The following is a 23,121-nucleotide window of genomic DNA, read 5'->3' as shown; positions in this document are numbered from 1 at the left end:
TTTCATTCCACGCATACTCACTTGTCCTTTACAAAGCAAATTTAATATTTTGAGTGAATATCGCCCTGGTTCCTTGGTGAGGGACAGGAGCGATCTTGACATTCTAGCTCAAATTTGTCATCTTTTAACCTTAACTCCTTGTTCATCACATTTCAAATGACATTTTCAACCTTGTGTAACTTTGCTTTGATGTGATCTTTGGAAAGAATGATTGATTTTATGAATATCGCCTTGGTCCTTGACTGAAGGACAGGAGCGAACTTGCTTCTTTCCTCAAGTTGGTCACCTTTTGATGTTTGGTTCCTTGCTTATCATCTTCTCAAAGACATTTTCGACCTTGTGCGACCTTGCCTTGCTATCGTTTTTTGAAGGAAATGACCAACTTAGTGAATATCGCCCTGGTCCTTGCCTGAAGGACAGGAGCGATCTTTGGTGTCTTGGGCTCATTCTTGTTCCTATCAACTCGCAATTGCCTTCACAGTGTAAAATGAGGTCCCTTGATCCTTCTTGAACGTATAGAATGGGATTGATATTCAAAATTTAAGCACATCTAGAGATTTCGCTCTGGTCCCTGGGAGAGGGACAGGAGCGAACTTAGGCATTTCATCATATTTGGCGATCTTTGCAACTTTGTTTCTCTTGAAGCACCCTTAAAACATCACTGCCTCCTCGTACCTTGGTCTGGAGTGATTTTAAACTTGTAAGGAAGGCAACATAACTAATATTTCGCCCTGGTCCCTGGCTGAGGGACAGGAGCGAACTTGTACTTGTAAGCTCAATCACACTTTGCCAATGTTTAAAAATATCTTCAATGGACTCGTCATGCTCCCTTTCATTCATTTTTAAGATGGAATTCGTTTCATCTTGGCGAGAAATTTGTCTAAGGAAGAAATCGCTCTGGTCCCTTGGAGAGGGACAGGAGCGTCTAGGACAATATGAGCTTCACTTGGCGTCTTGCAATCTTCAAATTATCTTCAATGGATTCGTTACGCCTCCTTTGCTTGCCTCAAACTTAACACTCACTTGATCTTCGCCCAAAACTTGTCTTATAAGAAAAATCGCTCTGGTCCCTTGGAGAGGGACGGGAGCTATCACTAAAATTCGCCCTGGTCCCTGACAGAGGGATAGGAGCGATTTTGCTTCTAGGGCCAATTTTCCTCATTATGGTACTTTCAAGTTATATTCAACTGATAAGATGTACTTCTTTTGTTTTCCTCAAATCGCGAAATCATTCAAATCTTTCAAGGACAAGGCAATTTTGGATTTCAAGCTCCGGTCCTTCAGTGAGGGACAGGAGCGATTTTGTCCTTCTGGCACATTTCCTTGTTTGCAAATTTCTTCAAATTATATTCAATGGACAGAACATGCCCTCCTTTATATCTTCCAATCCAAAAATCGTCTTGATCCTGCAAGGACAGTGAAATTTTGAGAAACAAGCTCCGGTCCTTCACTGAGGGACAGGAGCGATTTTGCTTCCCTAGGCCAAAATATCATGAATTTAGAGTTTTAACCACTTGACAAGGCAACAATAAGACTTTTCCAATGCCTGGAATCAATTATCAAAATTTTCAAAATTTGGTCAAAAACATTCAATCAGACAAAATTCCACAACTCCATCATCAACACTTAGGCAAAATTTGGATTTATATTCAAAATTCCGACTGAACCTAGACCAACCTACTCAACCTCTGACGAATTTACCCCACTTCAAAATTGCATCCTACGAGAGGAAGCTCAACAATCTCTCAAAATTGGACTGGACTCTGGCTTAAAATGATCAAAACGGAAACCCTAAGGCTTGACCCTAATCCAAACGACTGACTCACTAACCCAAAACCCTAAAAGCAGAGAGAGAAATAGGCAAAACCGAGCAAAAAGAGGGGGTCCCCATTTTAATGGGGCGATGTGTGAAATGGTCACAACACTTTCCTAGTGCAAGTCTGAGTTGATGTAATCTTTTCCTCATGTAGGGCAAACTTTGCCAAATATTTTCCTCATGCCAGTCGGAGTTGGTGAAAACGTTTCCTCTCCAAATCGGACTTTGGCAAAATTTTTCCTCTTCAACCATCAGAGTTTGGCAAACTTTTTCCTTATGCTGGGCGGATTTGGTGATTTCTCTTCCTAGTCCAAATTGGACTTCACAAAAAACATTCCTCACCAAGGCGGACTTGGTAGATATTTTTCCTCATGTGAATCGGAGATTGGAAATTTCTTTCCTTAATCAAATTTGACTTCACCAAAAATTTTCCTCTTCTAGGCGGACTTCACAAAAATCTTTCCCAATGCTAGGTAGACTTGATGAAATTCTTTCCCCTTCAAAATCGGAGTTTGCCAAATGTTAGAGCATATTTAGCCGTTAGTTGCTTTATGACAACTAGTTATGCTTTTTTTTGCTTAAGTTCACTTAGGAGTGCTTATTTTAGTTGTGCACCTAGTTTAGCTTTTATGCATCTAGTTAGCTAGAGTTGAGCTTTATTTAGCTCCTCATGCTTGCACTTTAGTTCTCCTAAATTTAGCACAGTGCTTTCTTTATAAGCACCTCATTGTACATTGTATATTCATTCAGTTATTAGATAATCAATATGATTTATCTTTTTGGATCAACAATCTTTTGGCCTCCATAGCTATTTGCTTCTCTCTTATTTTGTGGCAGGTGTTTGATTGCAGGTGATCTTCGGGAGCTGTGGGGTTGAGAAATCAACTCCAATACCAAACATTTTCCTTGTGCAAGTTGGAGTTGGTGAAAACCTTTCCTCATTGTGTAGGACTTTGAAAATTTCTTTCCTTGCCATGTGTAGGAGTTTGAAAATGATTTTCCTCGTCTTGTAGGACTTTATAAATTCCTTTCCTCGCTTGGGTAGGACTTTGAAAATAATTTTCCTCTCTCATGTAGGACTTTGAAAATAATTTTCCTTCTCCATGATTGCAAATTTCCTTAACCTCTCAAGAAATTTTCCTTGAAGATTTAAACAAATTTTGGAGATTGATGCTTTTCCGGACAAGTTTGAATTTGGGTGAGATTTTTTTCCTTTGTTTTTCAACTTGGAGACACATAAACCTCATGACCTTGAGCAAACCAACTAAACCCTAGATCCCCCTTTCCAAAAATAGAAAAAGTGAGAATCCCTAAAAATAGGAAAAACTTTCTTAAAATAGCCATTCGAGGGATCAGTCCCAAAGTGCCAAAAACAAAACTTCCTAAAAAATAGGAAAAGGCAAAAAAAGCACTTTCTAAAAATAGAAAGTTGTTAAATTTGACCCTAAGCAATTGCGCTTTTCGTCCTTTGGGCTCTCTAAGCACTTTGATGGTGTCGAAACACTGTTTCGATCATAATTTCCCTAATTGACTTTGATGACCACCTATAAAAAACTCAGACTCCTCATTGTAAAAAGACTGGTGATTCGTTGTTGCGATGCCAAGGCAAAACCCTAAAAAGCAAAAATCAGGGGGGTCCCCATTTGCAATGGGGCGATGTGTGAAAAGGTCACAACAAGTCCCTGATTTGTAATTAGCGTATATATTTCATAGCACTTTCACCGATATGAACCTATACTTGTGTAAAAAAGTTGGTTGATTTTGAATGCTCTTAGAACTTTCTCAAGAAATAGTCAAACTTGTGTTTAGGAATGTTATCTCTAAAAATTTGCTTGCACAAACCGGTAAGGGGCAGCATGTGGGATTAAATCTCCCCACAATTCACTGGGTGGGGATGGGCATGGGGGTAGGTGGGTGGTACCGTTTAATAACCCGTGAACAAGTACAATGATGCAATATACATATTTACAATGGCAAAAGATTTCATCATTTTAACAATTGTAAGCTAAAATAATGCAAAAACAATCAACACTTTTGAAGGAATAGTGATAGAGTTCCTTCTAAAATGTTGAGCTCACATACAACAATGCTTTGTTCCACAACAATGCAAATAATAATAGATGGAGATGATCTTTAAACCAACCAACCTACTTTACTAAACAGAATTAGTGAAGTGAATCTGTAAGATCAAGGAGAAAGAAACAAATCTTTCAAAGCATAGAAACCGTAAAAGTGCTCTCATTCATTTCTTGAAAGGTTACTCCTTACAAAGTTGACACTTTATACTTAGCTCTGCCATTAGTGGTCTAAAGACAGTACAAATGGGAGTAATGACATGCTTTTTATAAACTCTTGTGGTGGTTAAGAAATATAACTACTTTTAACTAACCAACCAACTTTATCAACTATGAATAACAAACAAAGACAATTACAAAATATTAATAAGTTAAATTTCATGTGGGGTCCATTGACCCTCAACAGGAAATTGGATCACTGAGACACTTTATTGTACTTGACACTAATCTTGATTCTTGAGCCAAAAGTTGAATTTTCTTCTCCTAGTCAGATGATGGTAAGCACTGAATGCTTTGCTCTGAAAAGTCTTCAAAGTATTGAAATTTATGTGTTTGTATAAAATGTTTCCAGTAGAAAGGAGTACTTGAATGCACCATAGTGAGAAGCCAAATAGAACCCATCTTACACCACCAGAGTACTTCTAATTCTACAATACTAGTCATGTGTAGCAATATCAAGAATTACCTATGTGCTACTTTTTAATCAACAGAAGCTTTACTTTTTCATCAATGTGTTGATTTATCGAATGTGTGGATCCTATTGTTATTAGAAAAATAGAAACTCAAGTCCATTTGTTAAAGAGGCTCCAGGAATCATAGGGCTGGAGTTTGTTTCTATTGTAATGACTAAGGCCTCCACTGTCTGTCACCAACCAGTGTCTGATATTTTATTATTTGTTTTATCATGTGCGAGGAGTAGAATAAATCTTTTGTTATTTTATTTTCTCACTTAGAGCCCTGGCTTTTCTATTCAAGCAATACTTTCTGCACCTGTACAACTCCTCCTGCCACAACTTTGCTCTCATTTTAACTGGGCATGTGCCATCTGCCACTTGTCCTTTGTCAATACACTGCTTATAAATCTATAATTGCTGTCCGCTGTGTACATTCACCTACTAGGATCTTATGTGGCAACCGGCTTGAAAGAACTGTCCCAGTTTGTTCTTTGGTAGTCTATTTCATGGGGCCTTTCTGGTAACTTGTGTGCATCGAGATAAATGGTTCTATTTTTCAATGCAGTTCTGTCAATTATGGATCAAACTGGTATCATGCATTTTATTATTAAAGTTATTATGAAAAAGGTCACAAAATGAGTTCATGCATTTTGTTATTAAAGTTATTATGAAAAAGGTCACAAAATGAGTATTCATGAGTGGAATGTTTGTATTCCTTATGCAAGAAAACAGGCCATTGATTCTGTGACACTCTTGAGTCTTTTTTTTCCTCTACAGACATCTTGAAGCCTTAGTTCAGGTCTGCTCCTAACTCTTCAAGTAAATGGTGCTCAGAAATTCTCAAAGCTCTATCATCAAAACAGACAATTTTGTCCATAGCTCTGCTGTAACATGCAATCTAAGAAAGTTGCTGCAATTGTGGATATTTCTTCAGTATAGTGTCTTCATTTTGAAAATCTTGAGTTCATGGTGATCCCTTCTTACCACATGTCAGGCTTGTCCTTCCCTGCTAACCTGTACAACTCTTAATTGGCTGGACTGTAATCATTTTGTATCTCTCATATCTTACCAGCCAAATATTTACTCTGTCGTTGGGTAACTTGTTTAATGCAAACTAAAGCTGCACCATTGAAGGTGATTAAAAGGTTAATCTGAACAGTGGAAGCTTAATGCAGTGGCCAAAACCATTTTGCACTCATTTTGTTGCTATTGTTCACTTTGGTATGCTGCCCACCAGCCTCTCTGCTCTTCACATCAATGGTTGGCAATAGTGAATAATTTCCCAGCTATACCCTTAACTATACCCTTAACTGTTTTATTTCATGCAAGGGATTGAGGCTAGGCATCTGCCTTCTTTTTATTTGAAATTTAGCTCAATGCTATGTGAGTGGAGAGAGGGGGGCGGATAATGGTGAAAAAATGAATAATCAACTTGAAAATACAACGATTACTTAATATCTAAAAAAATAAAATTCCAGTTGAAAATTTTTGATATTAACAAGGAATAAGTTTTGTAATGCTATGATTAAATGCTTATAATTGCGTGTAAGCAGTGCACCAAAATGGAAACATACACATAAAAAGAGCTTAGCACAAGGGAGTTTCTCTAGAGAAACCTGCTGTGGGAAAGTTCTAAAAGAGGAAGGCCTTGACTTTTCTTGCTACTATGTTTTTGGAATATTGCAAGTTTATTGCCATTATGAAGCCTCCAAGGGTGCCAACAATATCCTTACAGTTTGCAACACTCTGTAACTGGTGTCAATGCATGCTTTCCTATACTGCACTTATACGCTACAACTCAAAAACACTCAAAATGCATGACCCTTGGTGTAAATAACAACACTTAGCAAGAATAAACCGAGCAACCAATCCAATTGCTAGAGGACATGAAAAGACACCACAATTAGCCAAAGGGCAGGAACTACTTTCCATAGAATAATTGCTAGTAAATACTGTGAAGTGAGATTTTATGGAACCAGTTGCCACAGTACTTTTCTTCTAAGCTGCAGTGTTACTGCAAAACTAGACAAAAGATGTAAGCAGCAACTCCTATAAAACTGTATATTGTTATAAACAACAAAAACTACATCAAATTGCAACTTCATGGCAAAATAGAAAATGATCAGCTAACTAATCAAATGAGCTTTAAGGTTATGTTTGCAGTGCTACATAGTTCATATTCAAGCTTCTGGAAAAAACAGTGTTATTTTATCATGTAACCATTAACCAAGATTTATAGGTTGCATCACATAAATGTCCTCAATCAGCAGTAGGTCCACATACCACATGTTATTTATTACAAAAACAGGACCTAAATTACAATGTTGCCCTCATTGCTATGGCAAAATTTGAGTCACGACCATGCTAAAGTCTAAAAACAGAGGATGCTAGTAAGGTGGGTACTACATCTTTGAAATCAAATTTAATATTGTCATAACAAACTATGTTCAATAAAACAAAGATGTATGGACTCTACTACCGGTCCAATGAAATATAGTTATCATAAATTCAACTGATTTTGCAAAACATTAGTATGGAAGAAATTCCAAATTCCCTAAAAATCGCTCCTTACTGTCAAGTTTTGTTCAGTTTATTGAAGTTGAACAGCCTTGATAGTTTAAAATGCTCATTAGTATTGGTTTGCTTCTGATAAGGAATGCCTTAATCTAGTGGAAAAGCCACCAATCAATGATCATGACTTTGCATTTCTTTTTGAAAGGAAGGTAATGATAGTTGAATTTGAAACTACCAATAACATGGATTTGTTTATAAGTGCACTTGATTGTTACTTTGTTTCTTGTACATTTCATTTGACTAAGGTAGCATCTAGCATACATCATTATTAGAAATTTAGAATAATATTGTTTATTATTAATTTATGGTCATTTATGTAAAATATGTAAATTATGTAGATAGATCGTTTCTTCGATCTTCTTCAGTTTCTTCTTAGAAGCTTGCTAATTTTGTAATCTTGTAAATTCTTTATATTGAAGCGTTTTGCTTCTTGTTAATACATTGATTTTTTTACCAATTACTCATCGTAATAATGGGGTTCTATAAAATTTGGCGATTTTTTTAAGAAATTTGAGCCTCTTCTGATCTGGAATTTTTTCCAGAAATTTGTTCTTCGATTTTTTTATGAAAATAAAATAATTCGTTAGTAATTCTGTGAAAATTTTCTGAAGATTTTGGAGGTTTTAGAAGATTGTGAGGGTTTTTAGTTTTCACGCACGAGAGGGTTCTCATTTCTTCAAGCTCGCGTGTTTGTTTTCTGTGCGTCTGCATTCGTTTTGAGAGCTGCCGTCGGGAGTTTTTCTCTCTGCCTGCATAAACTTTGTGGAGCTTTTTTGCAATGACCCTCCTTTCTTGCGTTTTTTCGACGAACTCTGCGTTTTTGCGTCTTCTTTCGTCACTATTTCCTGTTCATGTGCATGCAGCGGGTTTTTTTTGTTTTTGAGCCGCACGAATGTATTTTCGGCCCGCCCCTATGCCTTAGTCTCTGTTCGGCGGTTCTAGGGTTTGCGGGTGGTGGTATTTTCGCATTTTTCATGCCCGTGTTTTTCTGCAGCCGATTATTTAGCCACGACGCATCTTTTTCTGCACGATTTTCTGGTTTTCCCTGGTCGCGACGGGATTTTTCTTCTGCGTTTTTTGGAGTTTCGGGGTTTTTTAAAAATAATTTTTGTCCATTAAAAATTATTGTGGGTTTTGTGCGATTTTTTGCCTTAAAAATCGTTTTGTAAAAGGGTTTAACCGTTTTTCCTCAAAAACGAAGTTTTGTATTTTGAATTTGAAAACTACCTAAGCAAACTAGACAACTAGATGACCATTAAAGAAACAATACGTTATTCTAACAATCATGAACTGCAATGTGCAGTAATTATCTTTTTGCTTCTTTTTGCCTTCCTAAAGTATTAGTCCAGTTACAAACACTGCTACCAGTCTTATTGAAATTCTGTGATCACAAATTTGACTGATTTTGGAAATATTGGTATAAAAGAAAATACTCTCTTTATTGTCAAGGTTTGTTCTGTTTTAGAATGGCTTTGATGATATATAATGCTGATTAGTGTTTTCTTGTTTCTGATAGGGAATGCGTTTATCTAGTGGGAAAGCCACCAGTAAATGATCATGACTTAGCACTTCTTTGTGATAGTGAGGTAATGATAATTGAAACTACCAATAATGTGGATTTTTTGACAAATGAGTTTAGATAGTTCTTTGGTTTCTCATGCGATTCCCTTTGATTAAGGTAGCTTCTAGAATATGACATGAATAGCACCATGCAATAAATTTCTCTCTGCTTCTTTTTGTCTGCCTGAGGCGCTAATGTAGGTTTGTATATTTCAAATTTTGGAGCAGGACCTATGACAGTTGGATGCTTTAGTTTATATGCTGACAAAGATGCACGTTTCAGGTTTCTTACCAATCAGCCACTATTTATTCTGTGGAGTGAGGGGTTTAGTTGTTGTTCTACTCCTGAAACTATTTAACAAGGAAGGCTCATGAGTACACCATGGTATAAGATAGTGAATGTTTTTCCATACCCAAAATAAAGGTAAATTGACATATGGGATGCTCTAGAAGAACTGTTCGTTGGCCATTTAGAAGGGTTCTTTGTTCATGAGAGTTCACACAAAAACGGTGTTTGGAATCTTTGACGGTGCATAAAATTAAATTTGATCTTCTATCTTATTCATCCTACTTTGGTTTCTAGTCTGTTTTCTTATTGCTAGAAGGAACATAACCTCAACAATGCTGGTCAAGAGATCACATTGTATACATTCTGGATCTTGTATTTGCACCAATGGACATCTCAGTGAAACAGTACTGGTACTTGTATTTAAATCCCTAAATTGGAATCCTAGGACCCTTTGTTCTGTGGCCTGCGTTTGCAAATGGTTTGAAGACATAGCCAAACGGATTCTTTGGAAAGAGTTTTGTCTATCACGGGCACCAAAAATGGTTTCTGATCTTCTCTCTGGAGGTAGTCATGGTACAATTGATGGGAATTGGAATGCTTTGGGAAAGCTTATGATTTATTGTTCAGGATGTCATGATGGCAACAACATTTGTCAGTCAAATTCTATAGCAGGACACTTTGTGTATAGAACAAGATTCTCACGAACATCTGGCAAGAGTTTTCTTGTCCAACAGTGCAGAACCGACACTCTATATGTTACAGATCCATGTGAGCACCTAGATCAAGGAGAAGATGGTGATGTGGGATTATTTCGAGGCATATTCAAGGCTTTTGGAAAGTCAAAGGTAAGGAAAATGCTGATTGAAAGACAAGTTGAACTACATCCAAAAGAATCCTGCCCATATTGTCGGACTAAGGTATGGAGTATGGTACAAGCCAATATGATTTCTAGGAGTGCATATAGAAGATTGGGGGCTTATGAAGATCAAATTGAGTATTTTGTATGCCTCAATGGGCACTTGCTTGGAGTTTGCACTCTTTTACCTCTCTCGGACTCTGAAACTGCTTCAGAAGAAGAATAAATTTCTACATATTTTTTTGCTGAAGGGTCTTAATGGTTTAATATATCGACATCAGTTTTAATTCTATTTATTTCACCATTTCATTTGTGCATGAGTGATCTATAATTTGTCTTTACACGATGAAAATGGAACAACTTAGGATGTATTCTGGATAATGGAGAGAAGGCCCTAAGGGCAGGATAGTATAGAATGGGACACGTCTATCTAGGCTCATATGGATTGTAAACTTATGGATCAAATGAAGGATGAATGACCTGTAATATTTCGATTGACCTGTTTCCTTGTAGGAAATCATATTAATATTTGGCTAATTTATTCATGTTGTATATTGTCAGTTTTTTATATACAAATTAGGTAGTATTTATCAGATAAGTTTAAGGTTTGTAGTGCTATCACTGGCTTTAGCTTTTCTAGGATGGAATTTAATTTTCCATTGGAATTCATTTGTTTTAAACATTTTTTCTAGGAAATGACTGTTTTTCATTAATCACGAGAGTTCTTACCTATATCAACATGGGGTAGAATGATCCAACAAATCTTGAAAATGTTGAATGGAAGCCAGAGGGGTTGAGCTTAATTGGTTAAATCATTGGCTTTTCATTGCTGAGACCCAAGTTGAAATCCCCAAAAGTGACCTCTAATATGAAATTCTAGGTTGTGGCTCTTGATCTTCCTTTGTTGGCTTCTAATGCTGATATTTTAGTTGTATTTTAATGTTAATGCTCTTTAGGAGCTAATCTTGATCTCATTTGTAATCAGCTTCATGTATAAGGTATAGTCGTAAATGGTTAGAAAGTTAGAATGTTAATGGCTATAGTTATGTGACAGAAGGGCAATATTCTTATGTAGCTTCTTCCTGATCTCTTTAATAACTTCATTTTTAGACATGGGAAGTGTTTCCTTGAAAGGCACATTCTTGACTTTGTCCTACCACATTATATATAGGTAAACTGTATAAATTTCAGTATCTTAAATTTATGTTTGAATATGGTTTTGGAGCGTTTTTGTCCAATCAGTGTGTATTGGTTACAATTCGGTAGACATCTGGGAATTCTTTTAGTTCTTACACATTAGAAAGCTTTTGAAAATGTTTACAAACCAAGGACTGACAAAAATCTTCTCTTAATAACAGTGGCCAGCTTAGAAGTCAAATTGAATTTATTTCGAAGGATTTTAGTAATTATTCTCTTTCGTAAAACATCGGCCATGGGTTCTGTGTGACGTGGCGTCAGTAACAGTGGGTTATGCTCACCGAGGGTAGTACAATAGATGGTGCAGCGCACAAGTAAAAATTCATGGATTGGATAATTGTAACATGCAATTTATTTTTTCACATGCTTCCTTTAAATCAGTCTGATTTGTCAACTAACTGATCCAGGAGCTCTCGTGATCATGTTTTACAAAAGAATCATAAACAAACTCTACAAGCTTACTCGTCTTACTCCTTTGTAACAGAAGTAAAAAATTTCTCAAAAATGGTGTCTACTAAGGGCAAAATTTAAAAAATTAAACCATGTTGATTGCATTTAGCTAGTATGTTTTTCACCACCTTAGAAAGTTAAAATAAGATTTTAATATATTATCGCAAAGTTATGTCCAACTGGGTCTCTTATCTCCTGTACCAAACATTTCCTATCCAGAAAGAGACGTGGTATCCCAATTGCCACCAATTATGAAGATGATTGATTGGGTCCCATCAATCAGTGTATATTGAATAATTATCTCGTCCATAAGACATGCTTTACATCTTATGATGAACAGCGCGCAAAAGCATTGATTGGAGGACCACATCAATGGCCTGATCCGAGTAGTAGTTGTCTTCCTTGGCTTCAAATTAAATACCCCGAGATATATTTAGTAGGAAATACCCGAATTGACGACCTAACGGCTCAAAGTAACAAATCAAATAATTGGTTTGTTTGTTACTTTTAGATGATTTGTAACTAAAGTAGTTGTCAATATATGAATTGAAGGACTTTAAATGGATTGTCATCATTTATAACAATACACAATTGAGCTAACAAAAAACAACCATTGGAGATCACCTATCGAGAGCAAAGCTAACATTTTTGTTACTGCTTGTGTGCTTAAAGCGCCCTAACCACTAACACAAGTATGAGCCACATCCTAGCTCTCTAGGTCAATCACTACAAACTTTTTACTATCCTTATGTGCTTTCCTAAATGTAGATCTTGCACAAACAAATTCAAGAGTTGATAATTTCAACATATGAAAAACTTCAAGTATAAGCCTTTGATTACTATCATCCGTACACGATGGCAAAGAATAAACTTAAAAACTTTTGAGCAACCATGAGAAATGGGTTACCATCAAATTGTGCGTCATTATACACAAATCCAAGCAATAGGATTTGAGGTCCTTATATTCTCTACAAACCATAAAAACTATCTTCCTCTTTGGGCGAACATTTCCTAGAAAGGTTGAGGCTTTCTTATCATTCATCTTAGCAAATACATCCATTGAATCCTCAAGAAATTGATTAGATGGCTGCAAATTAAGAAATAAGTAAAAACCTCAAAGTTACCGTCCAAGGAACACCTTGAGCTAGCTTTGCAATGAATTTTTCCTTGATGGAAGCTTTCAGTGCACATGGCCAACATCACCAATGGTAGGAGGATGTAATAACCAATATACAAAGTCAAAGTCAAGTGTGATTGGATGAAAATGAAAATGGATCTTTCTACAGTGCATGATATCAATCGATTTATTTTAAGGTCTCGAGATAACTGCAATATATGAGACTACCTTGTACTTCATGCATGTTGCACTAACTATGCTACAAAGGAAGTGTGCATACCTTACCCCTTACCTTACCCCTTGCATGATTTGAACTTGTCTCTCTTCCAAAAGTATAAGTTCTCCACCATTAAGCTAACTTGAGTGTAAATAGAGTAGAGATGATTATTAGAGACTTTACTCTTTCAATAGGGATCCCTTGGCCTTTGAGATCAATATTGATGAGCCATACAAAACCATAGAAAAGTCAATAAAAGAAAGTTGGAAACACATGTCAAGAAGGCAAACATTGAGCTCTACAAACACAAATGAAGACACATAAAATCCATTTGCAGGTTGCACTAAACTCAAAACCACCTCAACATACATAGAAAATCTTTTGAACAAACATTGATTTAATATGTGCCAAAAGGATCAAATTTTGTGACTATTAAATGACACTCTTTAAATTTAAAATCTTATCACTACCCTCAAACATCAATTAGAGAAAAGAAAACACATGCCAAATATGGCTTGGAGATGAATAGTTAAAGCCAAAATGAACAAGTGTCAAAATAAATAAATCCATCAATAATATGTAGGTATAGAATTTAAAGTGTCTTGATTATCATCCATGTTTGCTAAAATTTGAGGTGCTCACTAAAAAGAGTTCTTGATCAACATTAGTGTTGGCAAGAAAGTTTGCAACTATATTTGATTCACAACAAATGAGAATGTAAAACTTTATTTAATGATTTACTAAAAGTCAATGCCTCTTCTAAGAAACACTAATTCTTCCATTACAAATACCCAATCACAATCACTGGATCACTTTCCATCACTAGTCTTCCACAACCAAGAGGAGGAGGTAAAGCCATTTTTGATACAATGGCTTTCCATTCTACCTTATCTTTGCTTGAACATTGAGAAACAAGGATATTTCACTAACAAAGTACCCTTAGAGTTGAGAATCACCACACTAGTCCTGGCCAAGCTTGGGTTACCCTAGGATGCATATCAAAGTTAAGTGTTAAGTTTAAGTACCCTTAGAGTTGAGAATCACCACACTAGTCCTGGCCAAGCTTGGGTTACCCTAGGATGCATATCAAAGTTAAGTGTTAAGTTTAAGTACCCTTAGAGTTGAGAATCACCACACTAGTCCTGGCCAAGCTTGGGTTACCCTAGGATGCATATCAAAGTTAAGTGTTAAGTTTGAGGAATCCATTTTGATTGAGGTTTCAACCAACCTAATCTTTGGTACATTAACTAATTCTCTCTTACCACAATTCCAAAGAAATGTCAAAAATATTTTCATATTTAAAAACTTAGTCACTTCTTTAAAAAAAAAAAAAACACCTTAAGCGTGAAATATATATTAAATATGAGAAACTCACAATAGTATAGGAACATATAACATGCCGAAAGAAAGGGCTAACACACAAAATGGGAGCAGTGCTCAACCAATCAAACATCAAAGGACTGAAAATATACTAATACAAGATGGAGGGGGAGGGTGCACAAGATATGGGAGTTGATCTCAACCATAGAAGCAACATATTAACTATATGGAGGAGGAGAGAAGAAAGATCACTGCTCGATGAACTGCAAATGCGGCTGAGTATTGAATTTTTCTACCAATGTTGGCAAACCATAGAAGTCGTCTTTGATCCGACTTATGTGATCTTCAAAAAAGAGGTCGTCATTCCTAGCTAGGAAGATGTTCATTGGAGCAAAGTCATCATAAATGACGCATGATTTGAAGAGGGACCATGTCTTTTCTCTGCCCTGTCCTTCGAAGCCATGCCAAAAACTTCGCCCAGAGGGCCCAAGATTGCATTCACGCCAATTTCCAGAACTTTTTGAGTGATTGTAGGCCAAAACTGCTCAGATACAATTTTGCTTCCCATCATGCATACCTAGTCTGGGAATGCAACTATCTGCAACAAGGGAGTGAAGAGGAAATCAAAGATCTGACTATCATGAATATGGTTGTCTCCTTCTCCAGAATGGTAATGAAGGATCTGAGTGATGGTCTCCCTAACATCAACATCCACTATTTGAAAAGGGCACTCGCACTATTGTTGTAAAGGCTTGTTCAAGCACGAATAACTCACTCCAAAGTGCAAAGCCATATCCAACCAGAGCAAAGAGATCCAGATGAACTTGGACGCATGCAACTAGCTTAGTTGACCGAGAAGCAGTCGATGCTGGATGGAGAAGATCAAAATGAGAATGATCTTTGTCGATACACAACAACACATGATTAGATATAGGCTAGTAAAGGCATGAGAGCTCGAATCACAAGAATTACACATGTGATCTAGAGACTTCGTGAGTACGAAGCTTCAAACGATCCATTTGAATATAACCCTAATTTCTGTCAATTTTTTGATAAAGCATGCTTGGATTGCACCCTTTCAGACACTCCGCCAACTCAACAAAGTACCAAAGTGAAGGGAAGGCAGACAAATTGTGGTCAAGGACCCCCGAAAAGAGCACTAAGGCCAAAAACAAGTATCGTCAAATTTGCAACCAGCAATTTGAATAGGCCTGATGCATGTGATGAAATCATGGCGGAGGGCAGAGACATTAGTTTGAAAAAGACATAACAGAAGAAGCCAAGGAAGGATTGTGAAAAACTAATCTGGAAAAAAATCTTCCCAATAGCTAAAATAAGACAAGGTGGAGTCCAAGCAGGAAGCATGCCCGAGGATGCAGAGTAAAAGTAGGTAGCCTCAAGAATATACAGAGCAAGACTTGATAGCCAATCAAGTAGACAGAAGGGGAATGTCTTGAATAGGCACAAACCATTCTAGAATCCAAACAAAAGTTACCTCAAGAAGGAACACCAAAATTTGAAATCAAACAAACGGTAAAGGTTAGGTAAAAGGAGATTCTTCAATGACCAAGCCATAAAGACATGAATCTAACATGATTTCAATATTTTTTATAATATCTTTCCTTCGATTCAAGAATGCAACCCATGTTTGTTGGCTTATCTGCAACCCTGTTAGCTTCTCTAAAGCAGTGGAGAAGGTGGAAGCAGTTAAATAACCACAAAATCTCCCAAGCTTCTTGTAGTGTATAATGAGTTTTCCAGTTTGGAGAAGATCTTGTTTTCAATGTTGATATGATGATTTGAAAGTCTCCTTCTATGATTAGGTTTTTCACTTTAGCCTTTACTACTAACTTAAGACCCACAACTAAAGCCCTTGCTTCAGCCATGCTATTCGAGTCATTGGGAGTTTTGACAACCAGTTCCGCTTTGGCCACATTCTCGGGGTCTCTTAGAATACATCCCATATTAGATATATCAGGGTTACCTTTAGAAGCCCCATCAAAGTTTAATTTGATAAAATTATTGTCAAGGGATTTCCATTTGATTTCTTTTTTGTTGATGCTTTTAGGAGTGTTGTTCAACAAGATTCCTTTGAACGGGAGGGGAATAGATTTCCTTCCGACAAGATCTTATCATCTGTTGAAGGGAAACAAGAGTCAACTCATTTGTGTCTAATGGTGTAGGCATTAACTGATTCTGATATTGCTTTTTCAATATTCATGATGACCCCTTCTAGATTGTTTTTCTCATGCTTGAAGATGCATTTTTTTCTCTCCCACCAGATGTTCCAATTGAGGATGGAGGGAGCAACCTTCTAGATAACAACAAAAAATGAGTTTTGGTGAAGGATAGGCCAAGAAACAAAAACTTCAAGTAGATTTGCCTGCAGCGGAGCATTCCAGAGTATCTTTCCTTGTAGCCATGTCCAACAAGATCTCAAGAATGGGTAGTTCGGGAGTAAGTGGTTTCTCATTTCTTGTTCTGAATCACAAAGCACACAATTAAAAGGAGGGGCAATGCCCAGGTGAGAAAGTCTGTCACTGGTTAAGATTCTACCCTTTAGAGCCAACCAGACAAATGATCTTGCCTTTGGCAATCCTGCATCAGATCAACAAAAGGAATATCATCTCCTCTTTGTAGTTCCTCTCTCAGAATCTCAATGAGATTATATCCTTGTTTGATTGAATATTTCTTGGATGAGGAGGGGGACCATATGAGGCAATCCATGGTGTCCTTTAGTGTAGGAATCTCTTTTTGAGTTCAGTTTGGAGGATGATTATTTGGACAAAAGGAATTGGGATTAAAGAGAGATCTTTCCAATGAGCATAAGTAATTCCATTATCTGTTACTACTTATCAAATTGCCATTAGTTTCATATCCAAAGTCATACTATATTCTAGTCGGTTAGTATTACCAAATCATGCAGTCGGTACACACAGAGAAGTCGGTATGAACAGTCTAGTCGGTTACTGAAGAAAGCAATCATAGAACACAGTATTCACCGAGCTATTTACCGAGTAAAGCTTCATGGCTACCGAGTGGTAAAGTTAACTCACTGAGTTGATATTCACCAAGTGAAACGTTTTACTAGATACATTGAACCTAGACGTGCACATGAAAACGTGTTACAAGATCGAGGCACATCTAACCGTTTTTGCATTGGAAATTGCACTATGAGATTGTGTATGATTACAAGGCCAATCTAACCTATGAGATATTTTGTTTAGTTATTCATTCAAAAAATCTTTTTGTAAGATCGAAGCAATGAATCAGATCACCACTGTAAGAGATCTATATATACATCATGATTCTAGGGTTAGCTATATGACATGATATGATGTGATAAGAGATGCAATGAGATAGCAGTGTGTATGCATGAAGGAAGACTGTTACAGAGACACAGAGAGGTCACCAAGAAGGTTATCAGTGAACAGTCGAAGAACAGAGTAAATAGAAGGGTTTACCGAGTTTCATTATGGGTTACCGAGGTAAGCTACAAGCTAGGTAATCTTATTCAGAGCACATAGAATCTGCTTTAACATTTCAGATGTAAAGTTGCAGATATTTGTAATGATTATATTGTAATATTTTGAAGTTGTAAGAGAAACCTTTAACAGGGTAAAAGACTCTAACCAAGTCTATAAATTGTAAATCCTTTAACCAGGTGCTACACTTATATAGCGTTGTAAAAATCCTTTAGTAAGGTAGATCTAACTGATCTTAATACTCCTAACAGGGTAAGCTATCAAAAATAGCTAAATGTAGCTCTAACAGAGCATTCTTTATTATTGCAGTAGTGAAGTTGTGGGTGCCATCCCCACCACAGTTTTTCTCTCTAACCAAGAGTTTATGCGTGACCAAAATATATGTGTTATGGAGTGAATCATGTATGATTGTTATCTATTGATTATAGTTTTATTTTATGTTACTGCACTATTCTGTTTATGCATAACAGTAAGGTTATTACAAAAGAAAAGTTTTGGAGTACTGATTCACCCCTCCCCTCTCAGTACATTAGCTTTCTATATTGGGCCTAACAATTGGTATCAGAGCTTGAATCTTGGAAAAGGGTTTAACCACCTAAAGAGAAAGATCTTAGCAATGGAAGGCTACAAACAATCTCGGAAGATTGTGCATCTTCAAGAAGAGTTGGATAATGCAAATCAAGTGATTGCAGACATGTAGAGGCAAATGCAAAAATCTCTGAAAGTAAGGAGAAGATTATCTGATGACTTGCAGGATTCTCAAGAGCTAGTGGAACAAATCGAGACATCGTTTGAGAACAGTATATCTGAAGAAACTGAAAAAATGATTGGAATGTTGAAAGAAAAGAACAAAGCATTGGCTGATCAACTAAAAGCAATGAAAAGAGAACACAAACATTTCAGTACACAAATGACTGAAAATCTAGATGCATTAAGGAGAGCTGAGGATAAAGCAAGAGATCTACAAAGAGAGAAACAACAACTTGAAGCTCTAGTATCTGATAAGGATGATGAAATCATAAGGTTAACTGGTATTCAACAAAATATGACAAATCAACTAGGTTATGCTCATCATGAAGCAATTCTGAAGAATGATGAAAATCAATCATTGAAACTTGAAGTATCAAACATAAAAGAAATCCAAAGAATCATTAGAGAAAAGTTATGAAGCATCAAAGATGTTGGATGAGCAACTGAATACAAGAAGACTCTACAAAGATGGAGGACTTGGTTACAAAGGAAAAGACTCTACCAAGAAAGGAATTAATACTACCGAAAGAGGAGAATCATCAAAACAAGCTGGAAAAAGAAATAACATCAAAAGGAAGAAGCCTATTTGCTACTACTGTGGAAATCAAGGTCATACTGCCAACATATGCCAGATCAGAAAAGGTAAGCAACCAAATATCTCTAAGTCCAATGGATATTGTTATAATTGCAAAAAATATGGTCACATACCTAATCAATGTAGGACAAAGTCTGTTAACAACTATCAGAAGGCAAAATTCAAAGGGTTTTGTAAAAACTGCAATAGATATGGACATAGTACCGAGAAGTGCTGGTTTAAGCAAAAGAACTACATGAAGTATCCACACCGAGCAAACACTGGAGGTTACCGAACTCACACAGATTCTTACCGACAATATGCAGTAGTACCATGGGATTACAATACAAGGATATGGTGCGAATGTTGTGGAAGATATGGACATATAAGTGCCAACTATTTTATAAGGTTTGGAATGAACAACCGAAGATCATGGAGAAATCCCGGTATGACATGTTTTCATTGTCACAAAGCTGAACATTTAGCTGGAGATTGCAGAGATCAACCAAGAAGAGAGACTGAGGAGATAAAAGAAAAATTCAAGATGATTTGGAAAAAGAAAGAAATTATGTCTGATGAAGAAAGCACCTTACCTACCGAGTTAGGTGCACCTATTTCAAATTAGTCAAGAAAAGGTATGAAGGTACTGCATTCTTTAAAAGTTAAATCATAACAGTTCCTATTTTATTATGAACAGAATTCAAAATTTGCATAGTTAAGATGCAATTAGAAAAGTTTGCATACTATACAGGAAACCTGTCAAGTCGGTTAACAAAGCAAAGTTGGATACTCGGTGAAAATAGAAAATGAAGTAAATCGGTAAAAGGTGAATCGAGTGCATTTAATATCTTGACCTAACTTGCACGGAGCCCGATAAGGTATTTTTGAGTACTTAAAAGTGTTTTCGCGGTCATTATCATTCACCCAAGTTTTCGAGAAGCAGAGAAGAGCGAATCAAAGCGACCAAACTTCATTCAAAGCGAATTTCAAGGTATTTACATCAATCTATTCACACTGTTTAGCTGGTTTCTGATCTAGTCAAATTGCTAGTGTCTACCGAGTGTGAAGAGTAAGTCACTTGTAAACCCTAAGGATAACCTATCGAATTTTACTAGAGATCTACCATGGCGCCCAAGATCCAAGACCCTGTAGTTGTCCAAAATGTAGAGAAGCCATCTCTGAAGTATTCCCTAACTCCTAAAGTCACCTCAGAACCGGATGATAAAACTGCATTTTCACTCATCCTGCATCGAGTCTTATTGGTAGAAGATGTCAGATTCTTTACCAAGGGTCGTGTTGAGGAACTCGGTCATGTAGAGATTAGTGACACATATGATGAACTATGCACTGAGGACAAACTGGATAGTAAATTTGAACATATCAGAATCAAGGGATTAACTGAAGCCCTAGTCTATCCTCGTTTGTCCAAACCGCAATGGGTTAAGTTTGTATTGAGTAGAGTACATGATGATTTCATGTGGTTACAAGAGCAACCGTTCAAGATCACGAAGGAAGTCATTCACCTGATCACCGGATATCCCATCTACGATCATGCTCGTGCACAGAAAATGATATCACAAAAGGAGCTAATCAGTCTAACCGGAGTAGAATCCGATTACCGAGGACTGAAATTGAATAATGTCACTGATGGTTACTGTTTCTTCCAATCTGCAAGGGAAAACAGTGTACCATGTGATGCAGTGGACCTGGCCTACAAAATAGTAAAGAAGGGAATGAAAGTAGACTTATGTGAAGTGCTACTAAAGAACTTATTTAAGAACCTGAACACAATAAGGAAGTCGAAGAAGAACAACTCAACAAACACACTCAAGTTTGGTTCACTACTTGTCTGTATGTTTTTCTATTTTGAAAAATTCTTTCCCTCAGTCGGTAAAGTAGTATGGGAGCTACACCGACCTATCACCCATCAGATCAATGATTACATCAAGAAGTTAGGAGATGACTTTAATGATGTCATGGATGATTACTTTAGCAAATTCCAAGAGAAAATGCACAATAGGTACAGGATCCCACCACAGTTGGTCGAAAAATACAAGGACAATATATGTTTTGAAGTCGACACTGATTATTGCTATGTAAATGTTGTTGAACCGAGGATTCAGTCGTTGCAATCAATGGGTTATGAAATTGATTATGCTATCACACACCAACAAATTGATGCCTACCTATCATTGCCAAGGCATGCAACTGAACTAAGGTATGGAACCTATGAAGAGGTGAAGGAGAAAGTAAAAATGAGCATTGTAGTTCCTAAGGCTACAAGGAAAGCTACAAAGATGATAAAAGCTTTATCTGAGAAATTTGGAGAAGAATCCTCATCTACACCTATCAAAGACAATCTTGCCATTACCAAGGAAGAATCAGAAGCACAGGAGGCTGCAATAACATTGAGCACAGAGTTGCCAAAGGGAAAAGTTCTAAAAAGAAAGAAACAGGACATAACAAAGGCCCTGCCGACTCCACCAACAAAGAGACCCAACACCAGAGCATCAGCTGCATCACCGAGCAAGAAACAAAAGACTATTGCCATTCCTAAGGTAACAAAGACTTACAAGAAATCTACTCGGAGACTCATTTTGGCAAAAGAGTCGAGTGATACAAAGTCTGATGATGCTAACAAATTCCAGATTGTGAAGATCAAAAAGGCAAACATTCATAGTGTTGAAAACTTTTGTGCCAATCTTAAGGAATAAGGTGGATTTGCAGGATTCAGATATGTTAAGTATGAGTCTAGGAACAATGATGAGAAACGACAGATTGAAGAAGCTGTCATATGTACACTTCTGAAGTTTCAGTTAGCACCATTAGAACTAGCAAAGTCACTTCCGAGTGAACTCTACTCACATATTGATAACAGATGGAAATATGCAATGGATTCAGAGAGACAAATAAGAGAAAGAAGTCTTGTCCATTTATTTCCTGACATGTCTGTAGCTGAAATCAAGGAGCATTTGTCCACATACAATTCAAAATTTCTTGTGAAACAGAGAGCCTTAAAATTGATGAATGGGCTATATATTGATGTGGAGAATGAGACTAAGGCCAAGTGGCAGGAGATCTTCAAACAAAAGGATGTCGGTGAACAATCTCAAATTGAAATTGTTGATGTCACCGAGCAAGATCCAGATGTCACCGAGCAAGGTCCAGACCTGATTGACACAATACAAATTGATGAAGATGTAATGGATGAAGCCACATCGGAGCAAGAAATGATTGAAGGCACCACTTATGCAAAACTTGTGTCTAGTGAATCGGTCTTAGAACAAGTTCAGCCTTATCCGTCGGTGAAGTCAACAGTCCCAACCGAAGCTCCCAAGGACACCGAACAAGTTACTGAAGGTAACAAATCTAAAGCTGCAGAAGATACAAGTAATAAGTCTGAAGCTGCACCAGACACAAAAAAAGATCAATCGTCTCAAGCATAGACAAGCACAACAAATATTACAGCAGAGACCCCTATCACCAAGCCATCCAAAGACACTGCAACTGCTATAGGAACAGTGCAAAGTGTTGCATCTACCGAGCAACCTACCGAGGGACAGCAAGCCTCACAAGCACTTGTCTTAGTGTCCCAGACAAAAGGAAAAGAGAAGAAGGTGAGAAAACATGGTTTTAAATTTGACTTATCTAAACCGATTGCGTTGCCCAATGTCGACGTCTCCAAATTAAAAGGGCAAGCACTCACTGAATTCGGTGAACTATGCAAAGCAAAGGCCGAACAGGAGAAACAACTAGCAATATAGAAAAAGAACAAGGTACTTCAAAAGGTTAGGACACTGCTCACAAAAATGCTACCATCAGCAACAGTGTCAACTGATGCAGCCATCCATATTCAGTTGGATGAACTCCTTAATCAGATTGAAACATCTGGAGTTGATGCATCAGAATACCTAAGCAAGCTCAAGGATAAAGAGCTCACAACAAAAATGATAGAGGAAGTCCAAAAATCAATTGTTGTTGGCAAGGTAAAACTTGTCAAATTCATTGCTGAGTTGTCCCCTCAACTCAAGCACATTCTTTATTTATTCCGGAAATTGTGTACATTTTCTTTATTTATTAAAGACATCAAAAATAAAACTGATGCAATTGAGAAAGAGATCACCGATCTCTCATCCAAGTTGACCACTGAGCCTAATTCAGTTCAAA

General features: G+C 37.0%; 1 protein-coding gene across 11 annotated transcripts in view; it reads left to right on the top strand.

Annotated features, from left to right (window-relative positions):
• Positions 1 to 10,398, top strand: part of LOC131035566 (EID1-like F-box protein 2) — a 68,529-nt gene extending 58,131 nt beyond the window's left edge. For 4 of the 11 annotated variants that reach the window (XM_057967283.2, XM_057967284.2, XM_059217052.1 and 1 more), the window contains 2 exons: positions 8,656 to 8,725; positions 8,928 to 10,398. In XM_057967283.2, coding sequence (XP_057823266.1) covers positions 9,321 to 10,070 — 750 coding nt within the window. In that variant the 5' untranslated portion in view covers positions 8,656 to 8,725; positions 8,928 to 9,320 and the 3' untranslated portion in view covers positions 10,071 to 10,398. Of the gene's footprint in view, positions 1 to 2,667; positions 2,741 to 8,298; positions 8,557 to 8,655; positions 8,726 to 8,927 lie in introns of those variants that run through there. The other 7 variants (XM_057967287.2, XM_057967288.2, XM_057967289.2 and 4 more) reach the window with 5 other exon arrangements.
• Positions 10,399 to 23,121: the final 12,723 nt, after the last annotated feature.

The sequence above is a fragment of the Cryptomeria japonica genome, chromosome 3 (genome assembly GCF_030272615.1).
Source record: "Cryptomeria japonica chromosome 3, Sugi_1.0, whole genome shotgun sequence".
Lineage (NCBI taxonomy): Eukaryota > Viridiplantae > Streptophyta > Pinopsida > Cupressales > Cupressaceae > Cryptomeria > Cryptomeria japonica.
This window is presented reverse-complemented; position numbering and strand designations above follow the sequence as displayed.